Here is a 16,460-nt window from a genome sequence, read left to right on the forward strand (position 1 = left end):
TCATTATGTGGCCCAGGCTGGTCTGGACCTCCTGGTTGGCTCAACTGATCCTCTTGCCTTGGCCTCCCAAAGCACTTGGATTACAGGCATGAGCCACAGCACCCGGCCTTCTTTTATTTTTAAACTGAGATAGAATTCGTGCATGTATTTCCTAGCACTGCTGTAACAAATCACCAACTGGGTGGCTTGGAACAGGAAAAACTGATTATAGGTGTGAACCACAAGGCCCAGGGTTTAGTGCCCTTATAAGAAGGACCCCAGAGAGCTTCCTTTGCTCCTTTTGCCCTGTGAGGACATGGCAAGAAGGTGACTGCCCAGGGTTTAGTGTCCTTATAAGAAGGACCTCAGAGAGCTTCCTTTGCTCCTTTTGCCCTGTGAGGCCACGGCAAGAAGGTGACTCTCCAGGAATCAGCAAATGGGCCCTCAGCAGACCGGATCTGCTGGTATCTTGAGGTTGGACTTTGCAGCCTCCAGAACTGTGCAAAATGTCTGATGTTTAAGCCACCCATTCAGAGTGATTTGTTACAGCAGTCTGAATGGACTAAGACCCTCCTCTTGTGCCCAAAGAGGCTGCCTCAGGGACAGGAACACCATGTGTCTAACAGACCCTGCCTCCTGCCTGGGGACCCAGGATTTGCGCAACAGTAAGGCCCTCTCAGGGACATATCGACAAACACACAATAAGTGATCATTGGAATATTCATTTCCACAAGCTCGGAAACTTACAATACAAAGTGCTCTTTAAACTGAAGGACCTAACATGCCCTTGCTGGCTTATGGCAGTGTGAAATCATAGGAGGAAAGCTCAGCCCACACTCCCTGAATCCAAGGGCCACTCTCAGAGCCACCTGCTCAAGGGGCCACTGCAGGCCCCAGCCTCCTACAGATGGGCGCTCTGCACACACCAGCCTGTCACCTCCACATTGGGGAAACAAGGCTCCTGGCTGTCTGAGGCCACACTGGGGTGATTCACACCCCAGCGTCCCTTCCTAAACCAGGACCCTTGCACGACAGGGGCTCCCTCCATCCTTGGCCTGCTGGTCCTGATTCTCAGGCCTGCCCAGGCTCTAGCATGCTGGCCCTGCATCCTCAAGACACCCTCAGCCTTGTCAGGCTGCACATCCTTGCTGATTGCCAGTTTGGATAACACGGCCCCCAGGAGCCGAGACAGAACAGGAACCGTCCGCTGCACTGAACATGAAGTGGGGTGCCTGGCTCAGGCCGTGGCTGAGGTTTTCTAACCAGCCACCCACCTTGATCCCCTCCAAGACCTAACCTGCCTTTGCTCATCAGGGCTCTGCTAACAGCACAAAACCAAGCCCAGAGGAGCTGACGGAATACTGCACCTGTTAATATGACCCCCGTGGATCCCCCAGCTAGGACCAGGATCCAGTCCTCCCTGGGAAAGTCAAAGCCCTTTCCATTTTCAGCCAAGTAAACAATCTCTTTCCCACAGAGGGCAAAGCACCTTTGGGCCCTTCTGCACGGTGCCCCGACATCACGAGTCCACCCTGTCCTAGAATCGACTGGAAAAAAGATGCTGGCTGGCACAGTGGCTCATGCCTGTAATCCCAGCACTTTGGGAGGCCGAGGCGGGTGGATCACTTGAGGTCAGGAGTTCGAGACCAGCTTGGGCAACATGGCGAAACCCTATCTCTACAAAAAATACAAAAAAATTAGCCAGGCATGGTGGCATGCACCTGTACTCTCAGCTACCTGGGAGGCTGAGTGGGAAGATCACTTGAGCCCAGGAGGCAGAGGCTGCAGTGAGCTGAGATCACACCACTGCACTCCAGCCTAGGTGACAGAATGAGACTCTGTCTCAAATTTAAAAAAAAAAAAAAATCTAGCCGGCATGGCGGTGCGTCCTAGCTACTCGAGAGGCTGAGATGGGAGGATTGCTTAAGCCTAGGAGACGGACGCTACAGTGAGCCATGATCATGCCACTACACTCCAGCTTGGGTGACAGAGCAAGACCCTGTCTGAAAAACAAACAACAAAAAAGGATGTCATTCTTGAAGAGGATCCAGAGGGGAATACAGGAAGTGGCTGCATTTCTTTATACCAGACTCTAAAAGTACAGACAGCTCATGCAAAGCCCTCATTTACACACGAGGAAACTAAGGCACTAGGCAAGGAGGGGAGCCAGAGACCTGGAGGCCCCTTCACACCTTCAGCTGCTGGGTCCTAAGCCTGCTCCTCGCCATCTGAGACCCAATTGCTCTAGCTGTCAAGGATAACAAGGCCTTCCTAGCACTGGGGAGGGGCTGATGCCTGGGGTTACTGAGCTGCGACCTGCCTGAGACCACACAGCTGCCACGGGCTCTGCCCAAGACCTGCCTGGGACCACACAGCTGCCACAGGCTCTGCCCACGACCTGCCTGGGACCACACAGCTGCCACGGACTCTGCCCACGACCTGCCTGGGACCACACAGCTGCCACGGGCTCTGCCCAAGACCTGCCTGGGGCCACACAGCTGCCACGGGCTCTGCCCACGACCTGCCTGGGACCTCACAGCTGCCACGGGCTCTGCCCACGACCTGCCTGGGACCACACAGCTGCCACGGGCTCTGCCCACGACCTGCCTGGGACCACACAGCTGCCACCCACAGGATCTGGTCAAGACCTGCCTGGGACCACACAGCTGCTACAGGCTCTGGCTGAGGCTGATTCAAATGTAAGATGTCACTCTTTGAGCCCCTTGAGCCAGTTTAGGACCTCAGAAGCTGTATCTTTTCCTTCCTTCTGAATAAACCTATGATGAGCAAACTTCCAGGTGAGTCTCTGATATTTCCGATAACAACCTGGGAGAGTTCGTGTAACGTTTGGATGTGGAGGGAAGGGCCGTTTCCAACATACCTTTGTAACTGGGCGATCTCTTGACTGATGTCATCAAGCTCCTTCACGCCAGTAAACTCCCCGGAGCCGAGAGAGCCTGAACTGTCCTAGAATCGAATTCAGAGGCGAGATCTCTAATTAGCAACCTGACATCACCTGACAGGAGGTACCAGCAGGTCTCGGGCCCAGGGATAAAATTGTCCCTTTAGTACACAGGGTGAGGTAGCACAAGTGCCAGCCCCCTGCCTGGGGAAATACCTGGGCAGCCAAGCCACCCTCCCGGAGTCCCCTGTTGAGGAAGGCAAGGACCACGGGCAGCACCCGCCACCGACTGTGGGCTCATGTGTGCCACCAGTGCCACCTGGTGGCAGGCGGTGGGAAGGGATGTCAATACCCCCAGGGCATGACCAGCACCACTCACCGGGCCGGGCGTGCCTCTCTCCGAAGGCGGGACCATGTCCGGCGAGAGGACTTGAGGGGGGTCGATGCCTTTACTGACCTTCTGCTGAATGAAATACATAGCTAACGCGAATTGGTCTTTGCTTAACTTCCCCGTTTGCCTCGTATCGGCCAGGGCCCTGGGAGAAACGTGGGGATGCTAATTACACATCACAGGCACCAACTCAGCCTGAACACAAGTCACCGATCCCAAGCTTTTCAAAAACGACAGCGACAAAAACAACGGCAGGGCGTGGTGGCAAGCGCCAGCTCCTTCCCTACTTCACATCTCCTTCCTAGGAAGTGACCCAGGGGTTCCCCACTCCCAGTGTCCCCCACCCTAGGAGGGCTGTCGGGGCTGAAGAACCCCAAGCCCCTGACCATGGGCTGAGGAGCCAACCCCCTGGGAAAACCTCACTAGGGCTAAGATGCAGCTGCCTCTTCCTTTGGCTTATCTCATGTGTGGGGCAGGCTCTGATGCCGCAGGCGTGGAGTAGACCAGCCCTTCCGTGGAAATGGGTGCTGAGACCAAGCATTGTCCCTGTAGCTCTGGGTCATCTGAATGGTCCCGGCCACTGGCCTTCAATGGGGATGACCGCAGCACTTTGGGGTGTCATCATGATGAGGGAAGAATCAGCAACGACTCTCCGTCTTTGTTATGAATGGAACGTTTATGTCCCCCCAGATTCCTATGTCCAAATCCTATCCCTCAATGGGATGGTGTTGGGAGGTGGGGCCTCTGGGAAGTGATGAGGTCATGAGGGTGGAGCCTCAGGAGTGGGATTAGTGCCCTTATAAAATAGGCCCCAGAAGGCTCTCTCTGCTCCTTTTGCCATGTGAGAACACAGCAAGCAGGTGGCCATCCACAGACTAGGCAGTGAGCCCTCACCAGACACTGGATCTGCTGGTGCCTGGATCACGGACTTCCACCCCCCAAAGCTGTAAGAAACGTCTGTTTCTAAGCCACTCTGTCTATGGCACTTTGTCACAGCAGCCCAATGGTCTAAAACACTCCTCTTGTGCCCAGATGAGGCTGCCACAGGGGCATGGCCACAATGCACAGGACAGTCCCCCACAACTAAGCGTCTCCTGCCCACATGGCTCTTGGATGTCCTGAAAGATGGGCCAAGGCAGCATTTGAATAGCAGTACACAGTGGTCCTATGGAGCTGAGGTGAGAGGCTCCGCGACACTCATAATCAAGGAGCCAGCCAGGGCCGGGTGCAGTGGCTCATGTCTGTGTTCTCAGCACTTTGGGAGCTGAGGCGGGCGGATCACCTCAGGAGTTCGAGACCAGCTTGGCCAACATGGGGAAATCCCGCCTCTACTAAAAATACAAAAATTAGCTGGGCATGGTGGCACGTGCCTGTAATCCCAGCTGCTCAGGAGGCTGAGGCACAAGAATCACTTGAACCCAGGAGGCAGAGGTTTCAGTGAGCCAAGATCGCGCCAATGCACTCCAGCCTGGGCAACAGTGAGTCTGTCTCAAAAAAACCGAGCCAGCCAGGAAGGGAAGGGACCCTTTTGGAATAAGGACAAGGCCTTTGGCATCTATGAAAAATGTCTTCCTTCACCCATGCTGCCCTCTCAACGTGGGACCTCGTTTCCCGCCTCCCGTGTAGTTGCGGCAGAAGCCGTTACGACAGAAGTTTCCCCCTCTTTACCAAAACAGAGCTGGGACCGTTCTAACAGACTTATTTATACCCAAATGCGGTCCGTGAACAGAGCTGCAGAGAATGAGCAGATCTCAAGGAACATTGCTGATAAATGCCTAGTTGTCCCCACAGTTCAAGGCCCTGACGATTTTGTACTGCCAACTGTCTCTCCCCAGTCTGCCCATGCGGGCCCGAGCCTGCTCATGGGCTGCAGCTGCCTCTCCACTCCTGCCCCTTTTCTGCTCCTGCCATCTCTCAAGGAGCGTGGGCTCCGAGGCCCACCTGTGGAAGGTTCTGAGAGAATGAAGGAGAAGCAAGCTTAGGGGTAGCTCAGTCTGCGGCCATCTGGCTCTGACACCACATCCTGCTCTGCTGACCCGTACGGTGGCAGACATCGCAGGGACAAAGCCTCTGTCTTCATGCTCCCCCTCCTCCCAGTCCCTCCTGGTGTGTCATCTACATTGGGCCATGCCCCACCCCAGCCACTCGCCGACACATCTAGACTTCTTTTCTCATGGTTGTTTATTCAAGAGCCCGATCATCCTTTCCTTCCCCTTTGCTGCCCACATGGAATGACCTCTGAGTTCCTTCTTTTGATCCAGGTGGATTAGTGATTTCCTGTGTCATTTCCATGTCGTTACATCATGTATCAATTGCAGCATGCATTATAAATTACTTTCCTTCTACTGCCCCCTGGACCTGACAGTCAGGGTGTCAGGGCACTAACCAGGAACTGTATGTGTGTTGGTTTCAGAGTCATAAAGGGGACACTGTGTTTTGTTGGTTTCTAAAAGGGACAGTGGATCTGAGGCAGCTGAGACCCACTGTCCCTAGCCAGTTGGAGGCGGCTTGGCCATTTGGGTGATGACTCTGGGACAGCTGGTTCTCAGGCTCCCACCTCACAGTGTGGACATCTGTGAATTACCACTAAGAACAGTCATTTCCCCCAAGCCACTAAGTAACATCCTGAATTTCACTGCTCTACTTGGAGGGATTTGCCTCTTGAGAATTATCCAGCAATTCTTTCCTTTTGATAGCTCCCAAGTGAAGCCTTCTCTAAGGCCACAGGGCTCTGAGCAACAAGCTCAAAAGTGACTTCAGCCCTGGCCAATGGCAAGAGGAGTGCCCCAGCCGTATGAAGTCGGCTGTGTCCAGCCCTGGGGGAAAGAGGGGTTGAGGCCGACTCCTCAACTGGGCTCTGAGGCACGGACAGGGTCTCCTTGTGCTCACCCTCCCGCCGGGAGCCAAAGCACTGGCCTTTCCAGAGCAGAGCCTACTGCAGGAGGCAGCTGTAGCCCCCGCCCCCGCCCTCACCCCTCCAGGCCACTGTGCTAGAGGCTCCAAGGCCCTGCTGCCCCAACCTCCCAGAGGCAGCTGTGACAAAGGCCAGGCCTCCTGTTAGAACCAGCATCATGGCCAGCAAGAATAGGGCCCAGCTGTGTAAGCAAATGGCCTGGGAGCTCTTAAGATGGACCAGAGGCCTTTCCTACTAAAAGACAGTGAACTGACCTTCACGGAGCGTGGGCTTCGAGCCTTGGCATGTGCACCTTGCTCAGCCTGTCAGGCCAGGGAGAATAAAGGATGCCAGACACAGCGGAAGCCTGTGACAGGCTAGAGGGGGGCCCCCTGACCACCACCCTCCACAGTCTTCACCACAGGCCCCCTGGAGCCACCCACAGCCACAACTGCCACCTGTCCGGCCTTACCATATGTGTGCTAGAAGGTTCTGGGTGAGGCCCGAGTGCATGAAGATCTCCTTCACCTCCTGGCCACTCACGTAGCCGTCCAGGTCCAGGTCGGTCTTCAGGAATATCTCATCAAATCGCATCTTGTCTGCCACAGGCACCACCCAGTTCACTGTTGGCTGAAACAATTTTTGGCAAAACAGTTAACCTGGAAGCTTTTTATGACCCCTAGACACATGCTTTTTGATGATGGGGTGATTAAAGCACTTCCATGCACATTTGGCATCAAACTCTCCTCAATTACATGAGCCAAGAGGGCAGATGAGATCCTTGTTCTGTAACTGGCGAAATTGAGGCTGAGACAGGTTGAGGCTGGCTCTGTGAAGCTCACCCAGATGCCAGTCTGCACCTCTCTCCACCCCATCACCCGCTCTCCTTGTCCATCCACCCTGCCACCCAGGGTGTGAGGGAGGCTGTGATCTTCAAGGGATGGGTTCAAGCATGCCAGGAAAGACCCTCCCGAGCATCCACTTGGAAGGACCGTCCCTGGAGAGCCGGCCTGGCCACATGCCAGCCTCCCTGGTCCTCCCACTCCTCCGCCCTGCAGGCAGCCAAAGTGTCCCATCCCAGGACTCTGAAGACCACCCTTCTATGTCCCTGATCCCACTCCTGAGACAAAAAAGATACCCCCAAGGTGTGAGTACACGTCACTGACAGGTAACAAATGAGACCCACCATCCAAGAGGGCCACCACCCACGAGGCCCCACCAACATTCATGCAGCCCCAACCCTGCCAGGGCAGACGGAGCCACGAGCCCAGTTCAGCTTGAAGTTCACACCCCTGGGGCTGGGCCACCTGCTGCACGTGCGGCCCCTCTCGCCACCGGCTCACAGTTAACTTGAGAGAGGCAAACACCATCGTAGGTCAACCAGGGCCCGGTCACCTCCCGGTTCAGAGGCATCGAGGCCCCTCAGGCACTCGGGAGCAGGCCCTTCCATGGCCTACTCCACCTGCATTACCGCAGGCCTTCAATACACCCACCACGCCACAGTTCATGGCATCTGTGTCCCGAACTCTAGACGTGCTTTTCCTCTTCTCTTTTTTTAATATTTATACAAATCACTCCTTTAAACAATCTCATAATAGCAATGAGAATAAATACCTGATTGAATTATCTAGATGATGAGGGAGTGGAGAGAAAAAGGACAGGCAAATGTGGCTGGAGGGATCGACTGTTCCTCCTCCATGCAGCAACTGTACAGAAAAGCCGCACCCCACTCCTCACCTTCGATGAACGCCATGATGCCTGAAAGTGCCACTTAAAGTCATTCCTCTTAATTATGAAAGGATTTCTTAGGCTGGGTGCAGTGGCTTATGCCTATAATCCCAGCACTTTGGGAGGCTGAGGTGGGTGGATCACCTGAGGCCAGGAGTTCAAGACCAGGTTGGCCAACATGGTGAAACCCCCTCTCTACTAAAAACACAAAAAATTAGCCAGGTGTGGTGGTAGGCACCTGTAATCCCAGCTATTCAGGAGGCTGAGGCAGGAGAACTGCTTGAACCTGGGAGGCGGAGGTTGCAGTGAGCTGAGATTGTGCCACTGCACTCCAGCCTGGGCGACAGAGCAAGACTCCATCACGGGGAAAAAAAAAAAAAAGGATTTCTCAAAGAGTTCTCACAGTGTTGACAACCCAAAGATGTCCATAGGATTGAGGAGAAGGGACTCATGGTCAAGACTGAGAAACAATGGTTAAACTCATTTACTCTTCATGAACAAGTCTCCTGTGATGTCCAAATCTAACGGGCTCCTGATACCAACTCAGGGAATTCAGAAAGCAAGCTTGGGAACCAAGGGATACCATGTGACCCAGATCAGCTTAGTTCAGGGGTTTCATGTAGCAAGTATGTGTGATGAAGTACAGCAAGGACTTGATCAAACAATTTAGCAAAACCCATGGAGCTAGGCCAGGCACAGTGCTCATGCCTGTAATTCCAGCACTTTGGGAGGCCAGGAAGGAGGATCCCTCAAGCCCAGGAGTCCAAGACCAGCCAGCATAACACAGCAAGACCCCATCTCTACAAAATAAATAAATAAATAAATAAAATTAGCTAGGTGTGGTGGCATCCACCTATCCCAGCTACTAGGGAGGCTGAGGTGGAAGGATCACTTGAGCCCAGGAGGTTGAGATAGCAATGAGCTGTGATTGCACCACTGCACTCCAGCCGGGGCAGCAGAGCAAGATCCTGTCTTATATTAAAAAAAAAAAATCTATGGATCTAATTCAAATGATGAGAGTTCAGATGGCAAGAGCAAACTGATTTTTACTTGTGGCATTGTACTGTGTAAATTTTGTGAGCCTTCTCAAGTCTGGTGGACGTAAAGATGCAAATAAAGGAATTCTAATGAGAAATGGGCTTGCTGCCTTTAAGTCACGGGGCTACAGCAAGCTAACCTCAGAAGCCAGGGATCACAAAGAGGTAACAGGAGTCAGACAAGCTGAGCTGTGGTGGGACACAGAAACAAGGGGGGTTCTGTGTCCCATGGGTCCCAAGAAGAAATTATGTATGAAATTATAGCTCTGGGATGACAAGAGTCCTAATAATATTTGCTGGGCAAACAAAATGAACTCTGCCTGATTTCTGGAGCCTCAGAGTATGTTCGCAGCAAGATTCTGATGCCAACTTGACTATAAACCCAATACAGGGCAGCCTTGCCCGTGGGGCTGGCTCTCCCAGTGAGGGCTGGGCTTTAAGGCCGGCTCAGCAGCCACAGGTCCCAAAGGAAGGAGATCAGACCCTGGTGGCTGGAAGTGGCTTCACTCAAACCTGGCATGAGGGCAAAATCGGGTGGCCCTTGGGAGCCCCAGACAAGAGCATTGCTGGCCTGGAGATGAGGAAGTTGAAGTAGGGGAAGCATGTGGACTGTAGGCCCCCAGAAATGCTCGTTTTCATGACTGTGATCCTACCAGTGCCATCCTGGGGGCAGGAGCTATACCCTTCCACCCCACCCCAACAGGGGCCACTGGTAAAATCGGTTTAGTCAGAGGGTCTTGAGAGAACCACCAGAAGATCACTAGAGAGGCAGGTTATGAAGCTGGGTGACCTATGCCCACCAGTGAGTTTGGCCCCACTAGCTTCGTTGCCAGTAAAGCACCTCCCCTAACTTGACCTTCAATACTTAATAAAACTCTTGGCAAGAGCTCTGCAGACACAGGCTGGGCACGGTGGCTTACACCTGTAATCCCAGCACTTTGGGAGGCCGAGGCAGGAGGATCACTTGAGCCAAGGAGTTCAAGACCAACCTGGGTAACATGGGGACACCATGTTGAAATAATGAGATAAATGAATACTTTTTTTTTTTTTTTTTTGAGATAGAGTTTCGCTCTTGTTGCCTAGGCTGGAGTGCAGTGGCGCACTCTCAGCTCACTGCAACCTCCATCTCCCAGGTTCCAGCAATTCTCCTGCCTCAGCCTCCCGAGTGGCTGGGATTACAGGTGTGCACCACCACGCCCAGCTAATTTTTTTGTATTTTTAGTAGAGACGGGGTTTCACCATGTTGGCCAGGATGGTCTCGATCTGCTGACCTTAAGATCTGCCCACCTCAGCCTCCCAAAGTGATAAGATTACAGGCGTGAGGCACCGCACCTGGCCACAAGTATTTTTTAAAGACATTTCATCACAAGCTTGACCGTTCTGGGGTTGCATGTTAATAACTCCCGAGAAACATCCTATTGTGCTCTGAGAGGGGGCTGTGCCCGCTGAGGGCTCCGTACCTGTGTTTGCTTGAGGCTGTGCTTGGGGGACAGGCTCCCTGTGCTGTTGAGGCTGCTGACGCTGCCATGGGACGGCGTGGAGCGGAGACTGTCTTTTGGTGGGGGGCTGGCAGGCAAGACGGGGACGGCGCCAGGGAACACAGTCTTCTTTCTCTTGGAGGGTGGGATGAGGGACGGGGGCAGGGCAGAGGGCACAGGCTCCTTCTCCAGGGCTCGGTACACCAAGTGCATGGCCTGCAGGTGCAAACAACAATGGCACTGAAGGGGCATGGCTGGGGCTGTGACCATCAGGAGAAGGCAGAGGGCAGCCCTTTTGGGGGCTGCAGTGACAGGACACTCTGTGAGGACGCGCCCAAGCTGACCAGAGTGAAAAGAAATCGTTCCTTATGAGTTATCTTTTATGTGTAACTTTCCAAGACATGTGTTGAATTATTCCTTGAGACTGAAATGCACACAGAAAAGAATCCAATCAAGCCAGACTCCGTATGCATCCCTTCACCACTCAGGGAGGCAACCAGCTCCAGGGCTGGCACCTTCCCAGTACTGGATTTGGAAGTCTAAAGACACCAAAAGAGAGACCTGTACTTCAAGACGTTCAGGAGCAGTCCCAGCTACTTGGGAGGCTAAAGTGGGAGGATCTCCTGAGCCCAGGTGATGGAGGCTGCAGTGAGCTGTGATCGCGCCACTGCACTCCAGCCTGGGTGACAGAGCGAGACCCGGTCTCTATAAAACAAAACAAAACAAAAAACAGTGGAACTGAGGATGCATCCATGAGGCAGGCCACAGCCATAGAAATAAATTCCTCGTAGAAGGCCAACTAATAAAAGTGCAAGGAATGATGGTTTTGATTAGCATATCACCATTTGGCAGCCACCATCATCGTAATTAATCTTGCCAGATTAAGGCAAGACTCATCAGTGATGGTGGAACTCTCACGGAAGAGTCTGAGATTCATGGGTGTTGACAGTATCAAGGCGTCCCCCACAAGAGATGAACTGAGCACAGAGGGAAAAAGAGCAACTGCCCACAGGAACCCACAACCTTGACCCACCTTGACCCAGTGATGAATGTCAACGTGGCAGTAAGAAGACATGTTGACATCACGTTCCCCCAGGTGGGAGGCCCATGTTGGGCATGTGTGACCTCCGTGGGATTCCTGTCTCACAAGAGTGCATGACCTGGGTCATCAAGAGGACCTGGCAGCCAGGCCCAGGCCCAGGGACACTCCATAACTGCTGGCCTGTGCTCTTCAAAATGTCCACGGTGAAGCCAGAAACGGTGGCTCATGCCTGTAATCTCAGCACTTTGGAGGCCAAGACGGGCAGATCACCTGAGGTCAGGAGTTCAAGACCAGCCTGGCCAACAGGGAGAAACCACATCTCTACTAAAAATTAAAAAAAAAAAATTAGCCGGGCGTGGGCCGCCCCGTCTGGGAAGTGAGGAGCGCCTCTGCCCGGCCACCCCGTCTGGGAAATGAGGAGCACCTCTGCCTGGCCACCCCGTCTGGGAAGTGAGGAGCGCCTCTGCCTAGCCGCTGTGCAACCTTCCAAGTGTGAGGTGACAGCCTTCGTTGTGGAATGAATGAAGACACTGGCACTGATTGTATAATACCTGGCAGCTATCTCGAGTCGTTAATGGTGGAGGTATTGGAATTATAGAAGAAAGCAAACACGCAAATTTGACTAGAGGCGATTTTGTGACTTCTTTCTATCGGCCCTGGCAAACCAAGGTTATTCTGGATGGAAATAGCCTTGAAAAGGTGATATATATATGAACGTATCTGATTTTTTTTCCCCGTATAATTCTTACTTTGTGCATTTGATATTCAGTTGTGTTTGTAATCACAGAAAAATAAAAGCATATATAAAAAAAAAAAAGAAATCCCAAAATGTTATATACTGTATGGTTCCATTTGTATAACACTCTTGAAAAAACAAGATTAAAAAAAAAAAAAATCAGTCGGGCATGGTGGTGGGCACCTATAATCCCAGTTACTTGGGAGACTGAGGCAGGAGAATCGCTTGAATCCAGGAGGTGGAGGTTGCAGTGAGCTGAGATCATGCCACTGCACACCAGCCTAGGTGACAGAGTGAGACTCCCTCTCAAAAACAAAACAGCAACAACAAAAACACAGAAAGTCCACGTTGAGAGACACGAAGAGAGATGGAAGAACTTTTCTAGATTCCAGGAAACGAAGACAAAGGACAACAGGATGTAACACAGAGGACTGGGTTCTCTTTAGACACAAGGGACATTTTTGGGACAACTGATAAAATCTGAGTAATATCCTGGGATTAGATAATAACAGATACGCTCATACAGAACATAAGGTGTATATATAGGATATAATGAAAACATCATAAATGCAATGCTATCATGTGAATTTCCTGATTATGAAGTGGATAATGGTTACGTGTAAGAGAAGTCCTTGTTTTTAGGAAATACGCACTGAAGTGTTTGTGGATGAAGAGGCATCATGTCTGCAACTTAACTCTAAAATGGTTCACAGGAAAACTTCGTGCAGCAGTGGGGAGGGCGAAAGAGTTATGGAGGGAGGGAGGAAGAAGGGAGGAGAAAGATAAAACAAATGTAGTAAATTAGCAACACTGGGAAATTTGAGTGAAGAGTTTTCAAAAGAATTTTCTGTCGGAGGCCCAAGAGGGGAGGTCGCTTGAGTTGAGTTCGAGGCTGCAGCAAGGGTGTTCACGTCACTGCACTGGAGCTGGGGTGACAGAACAAGACTCTGTCTCAAAAACAAAAAATAATTCTCTGTATTACAGGTTGAGTATCCCTTATCCAAAATGCTTGGGACCACAGGGTTTCAGTTCTGGAGTTTTCTGAATTTCTGAATGTGTGTATTACACTTACTGGTTCAGCATTACTAATCCAAAAATCCAAAATCTGAAATCCTTCAATGAGCATTTCCTTTGAGTGTCATGTTGGTGCTCAAAAAATTTCAGATCTTGAAGCATTCTGGTTTCAGACAGATTAAGGATACTCAACCTGTACTGAAACTTTCCTACATACAAAGAACTATGTCAAGACAAACACTTAAAAAATGAAAGAAGGAAGGCTGGGTGTGGTGTCTCATGCCTATAATCCCAGCATTTTGGGAGGCAGAGGCGGGTGGATCACTTGAGGCCAGGAGCTCAAGACCAGCCTGGCCAATATGGTAAAACCCCACCTCTTATCAAAAATACAAAAAAATCATCTGGCTGTGATGGAGTGCACCTGTAATTCCAGCTACTTGGGAGACTGAGGCATGGGAATTGCTTGAACCCGGGAGGTGGAAGCTGCAGTGAACCAAGATCGCACCGCTGCACTCCAGCCTGGGTGACAGAGCAAGACTCCATGTCAAAAAAAAAAAAAAAAAAAAAAAAGAAAGAAGGCCAGGCGCAGTGGCTCACGCCTGTAATCCCAGCACTTTGGGAGGCCGAGGCGGGTGGATCACAAGGCAGGAGATCGAGACCATCCTGGCCAACATGGTGAAACCCTGTCTTTACTAAAAATACAAAAATGAGGTGGGCGTAGTGGCAGGTGCCTGTAATCCCAGCTACTTGGGAGGCTGAGGCAAGAGAACTGCTTGAACCCGGGAGGCGGAGGCTGCAGTGAACCAAGATTACACCACTGCACTCCAGCCTGTGTGACAGAGCAAGACTCCGTGTCAAAAAAAAAAGAAAGAAAGAAAGAAGGCCGGGCGCAGTGGCTCATGCCTGTAATCCCAGCACTTTGGGAGGCCGAGGCGGGTGGATCACGAGGCAGGAGATCAAGACCATCCTGGCCAAGATCGGGCCACTGCACTCCAGACTGGCGATAGAGTGAGACTCCATCTCAAAAAAAAAGAAGAAAGAAAGAAAGAAAAGGGAAGGAAGGAAGGAAGGAGACAGAGAGAGACAGAAGGAAGGAAGGAAGGAAGGAAGGAAGGAAGGAAGGAAGGAAGGAAAGAAAGAAAGAAAGAAAGAAAGAAAGAAAGAAAGAAAGAAAGAAGAAAGAAAGAAAGAAAGAAAGAAAGAAAGAAAGAAAGAAAGAAAGAAAGAAAGAGAAAGAAAGAAAGAAAGGAAAAGAAAGGAAAAGGAAAGAAAGGAAAGGAAAGGAAAAAAAAGAAAAGAAAAGAAGAAAGAGAAATAAAGAGAGAAAGACAAACGAATCTAGCAACCCCTGCGCACTGCACATTTCCTTCCTGGGCTGGGTGGGAAGGAAACAGCAAGACCTACCACAGCGAACTCGTCTCGGTCCAAGTGCCCATCCTTGTCAATGTCACTGAGGTCCCAGACCTGCAAGGGAGAGACCAGCATGGGTTACTGTGGGAGGAAGGACTGGGTGAGAGTGAGACCATCTGCTGGAACTCAGACTCTCAGCCGTGGCACTCACTGGGCTCAGGACACGGCAGTCAATACACATTTCAGAACTAGTCCGCGAGTTCTCAGAAAAACCATCACCTGTGAAGTACTGTCAACTACCAGATCCGCGGTCTGACAATCATCATGATTATAATCATATTGATTATAAGATTATAAGTTTAAAGGCTGTACTTTAAACTTAGCCTGAGTTTCTTCTTTATTGTCTTACAGAGACATCTTAGGAAAGACAGCTTTGATTGAGTACAGGTGTTGCCCTAAACACCCACACTCCCTATGCTCACTCCTGCAAACCCCACCCTTCCCTTGCATTCTCAGCTGGGCAGGGCTGCGAGCTCATGTCTGAGCAGGTCTGTGGGTCACATCCCCTCTCCCCAGCAGTGGATGGTGAGACAGGTGTCAGGCCACTCAGTGCGCTGAAGAGAAGGCAGGCAGGCGTGGGTTCTGGAGCGTGCCTAAGACATGTGCAGATCTCAAGCACCATCACGCTGCCAGCTTCTTGACCCATGCCAGCCTTCCTGGAAGGGCACACTGCCTGCCAGGCCAACAATGGGCAGGCTGCCAGTCCCCGGATCTAAGCAGATGCCCGTGGCCCTATCCATGATGCTTCATGTCAGCATCACCTCTCTCTAGCCAACCACCAGGGCTTCAGTCCATGCAGGTTTCTCACATCTGGTCCTCCTCTCCACCTCTGCTGCTGTGTCCGAGGCTCAGGCCTCACTAGCCTGCACAGCCAAGAACCTCCAGCTGGCCTCCCTATCCCAGTCTTGTCCCTATGGCTACCACAGGGACTGCTCCAGAACACACACCTGACCCTGCCCCACCCTGCTCCTCAGCCTGGCAGATGGGGCCCTGTGACCTGGCTGCTGCTGAGCCCCTGACGGTAGCAGGTCCCTGCACCCCAACCCAGCCTCCACAGACTCCACGGGGACCTCCACCTACTTTGCCAGGGATCCAGGACTCCAACAGGCCTTTCTGGCTCCACAGTCCTCCCTCAGCCCAGGGCTTCCCCACCTCGACACTACTGCCTGTTAGGGCTGGATCATGCTCTGGGGTGTGGGCCATGCTGTGCACTGCAGGGTGTTGAGCAGCATTCCTGGCCTTGACCCACCAGATGCCAGCAGCACCCGACCCAGGTGTGACAACGAAAAATGTCCCCAGACATTGCCCAATGTCCCCTGGGGGGCGGAAGTGCCCAGGGGGAGCACTGGCCCTAACTGGCATGCCAGGCTGCCTGAGGCCTCTATGCCTTCACTCAAGCTGCCCACATGCCCAGACTTCTGCCAGAGTCCCCCTCACCCTGGAGGATGTGACCAGAGGCACCTCTTCTAGAAAGTCTTCCCCAGCTGCCCTGCTCCCCGTGCTCGAGTGGGTCAGGGGCCCTCCCCTCTACCACTGCCCTCACTGGGCCAAACTGTGATTATCAGGGATGCTGTGGGGGGTGTCTAATGGACAGGGCAGGTGAAGAGGGCAGGCTCTGGGGACAGCTGCTCCAGAATGCACACCGGACCCTGCCCCACCCTGCCCGCAACAGGACCTCATCTGTTCTCCACCCTTCCACAACTGTGTGACCAAGGTGACTTCTCAACCACCCTGATCTGCTTCCCCATCTGAAAAATGGGTGGTGGAGGGGTGTGAGACACAGTCCTTAACAGGAGGGCTGCAAGTGCTGGATGTGTGTCTTCATGCAGAGCACTAGGGCCCGGCCTGCA

General features: G+C 52.3%; 1 protein-coding gene across 11 annotated transcripts in view; it reads right to left on the bottom strand.

Annotated features, from left to right (window-relative positions):
• EPS15L1 (epidermal growth factor receptor pathway substrate 15 like 1) overlaps positions 1–16,460 on the bottom strand; it is a 120,566-nt gene that overhangs the window by 59,147 nt on the left and 44,959 nt on the right. For all 11 annotated transcript variants that reach the window (XM_032170028.2, XM_032170026.2, XM_032170024.2 and 8 more), the window contains 5 exons: positions 14,605–14,664; positions 10,391–10,624; positions 6,638–6,795; positions 3,261–3,417; positions 2,861–2,946 (listed from right to left, as the gene is read on the bottom strand). In XM_032170028.2, coding sequence (XP_032025919.1) covers positions 2,861–2,946; positions 3,261–3,417; positions 6,638–6,795; positions 10,391–10,624; positions 14,605–14,664 — 695 coding nt within the window. The remainder of the gene's footprint in view (positions 1–2,860; positions 2,947–3,260; positions 3,418–6,637; positions 6,796–10,390; positions 10,625–14,604; positions 14,665–16,460) is intronic.

This window comes from Hylobates moloch, unplaced genomic scaffold, assembly GCF_009828535.3.
Source record: "Hylobates moloch isolate HMO894 unplaced genomic scaffold, HMol_V3 SCAFFOLD_12, whole genome shotgun sequence".
Taxonomy (NCBI): Eukaryota; Metazoa; Chordata; class Mammalia; order Primates; family Hylobatidae; genus Hylobates; species Hylobates moloch.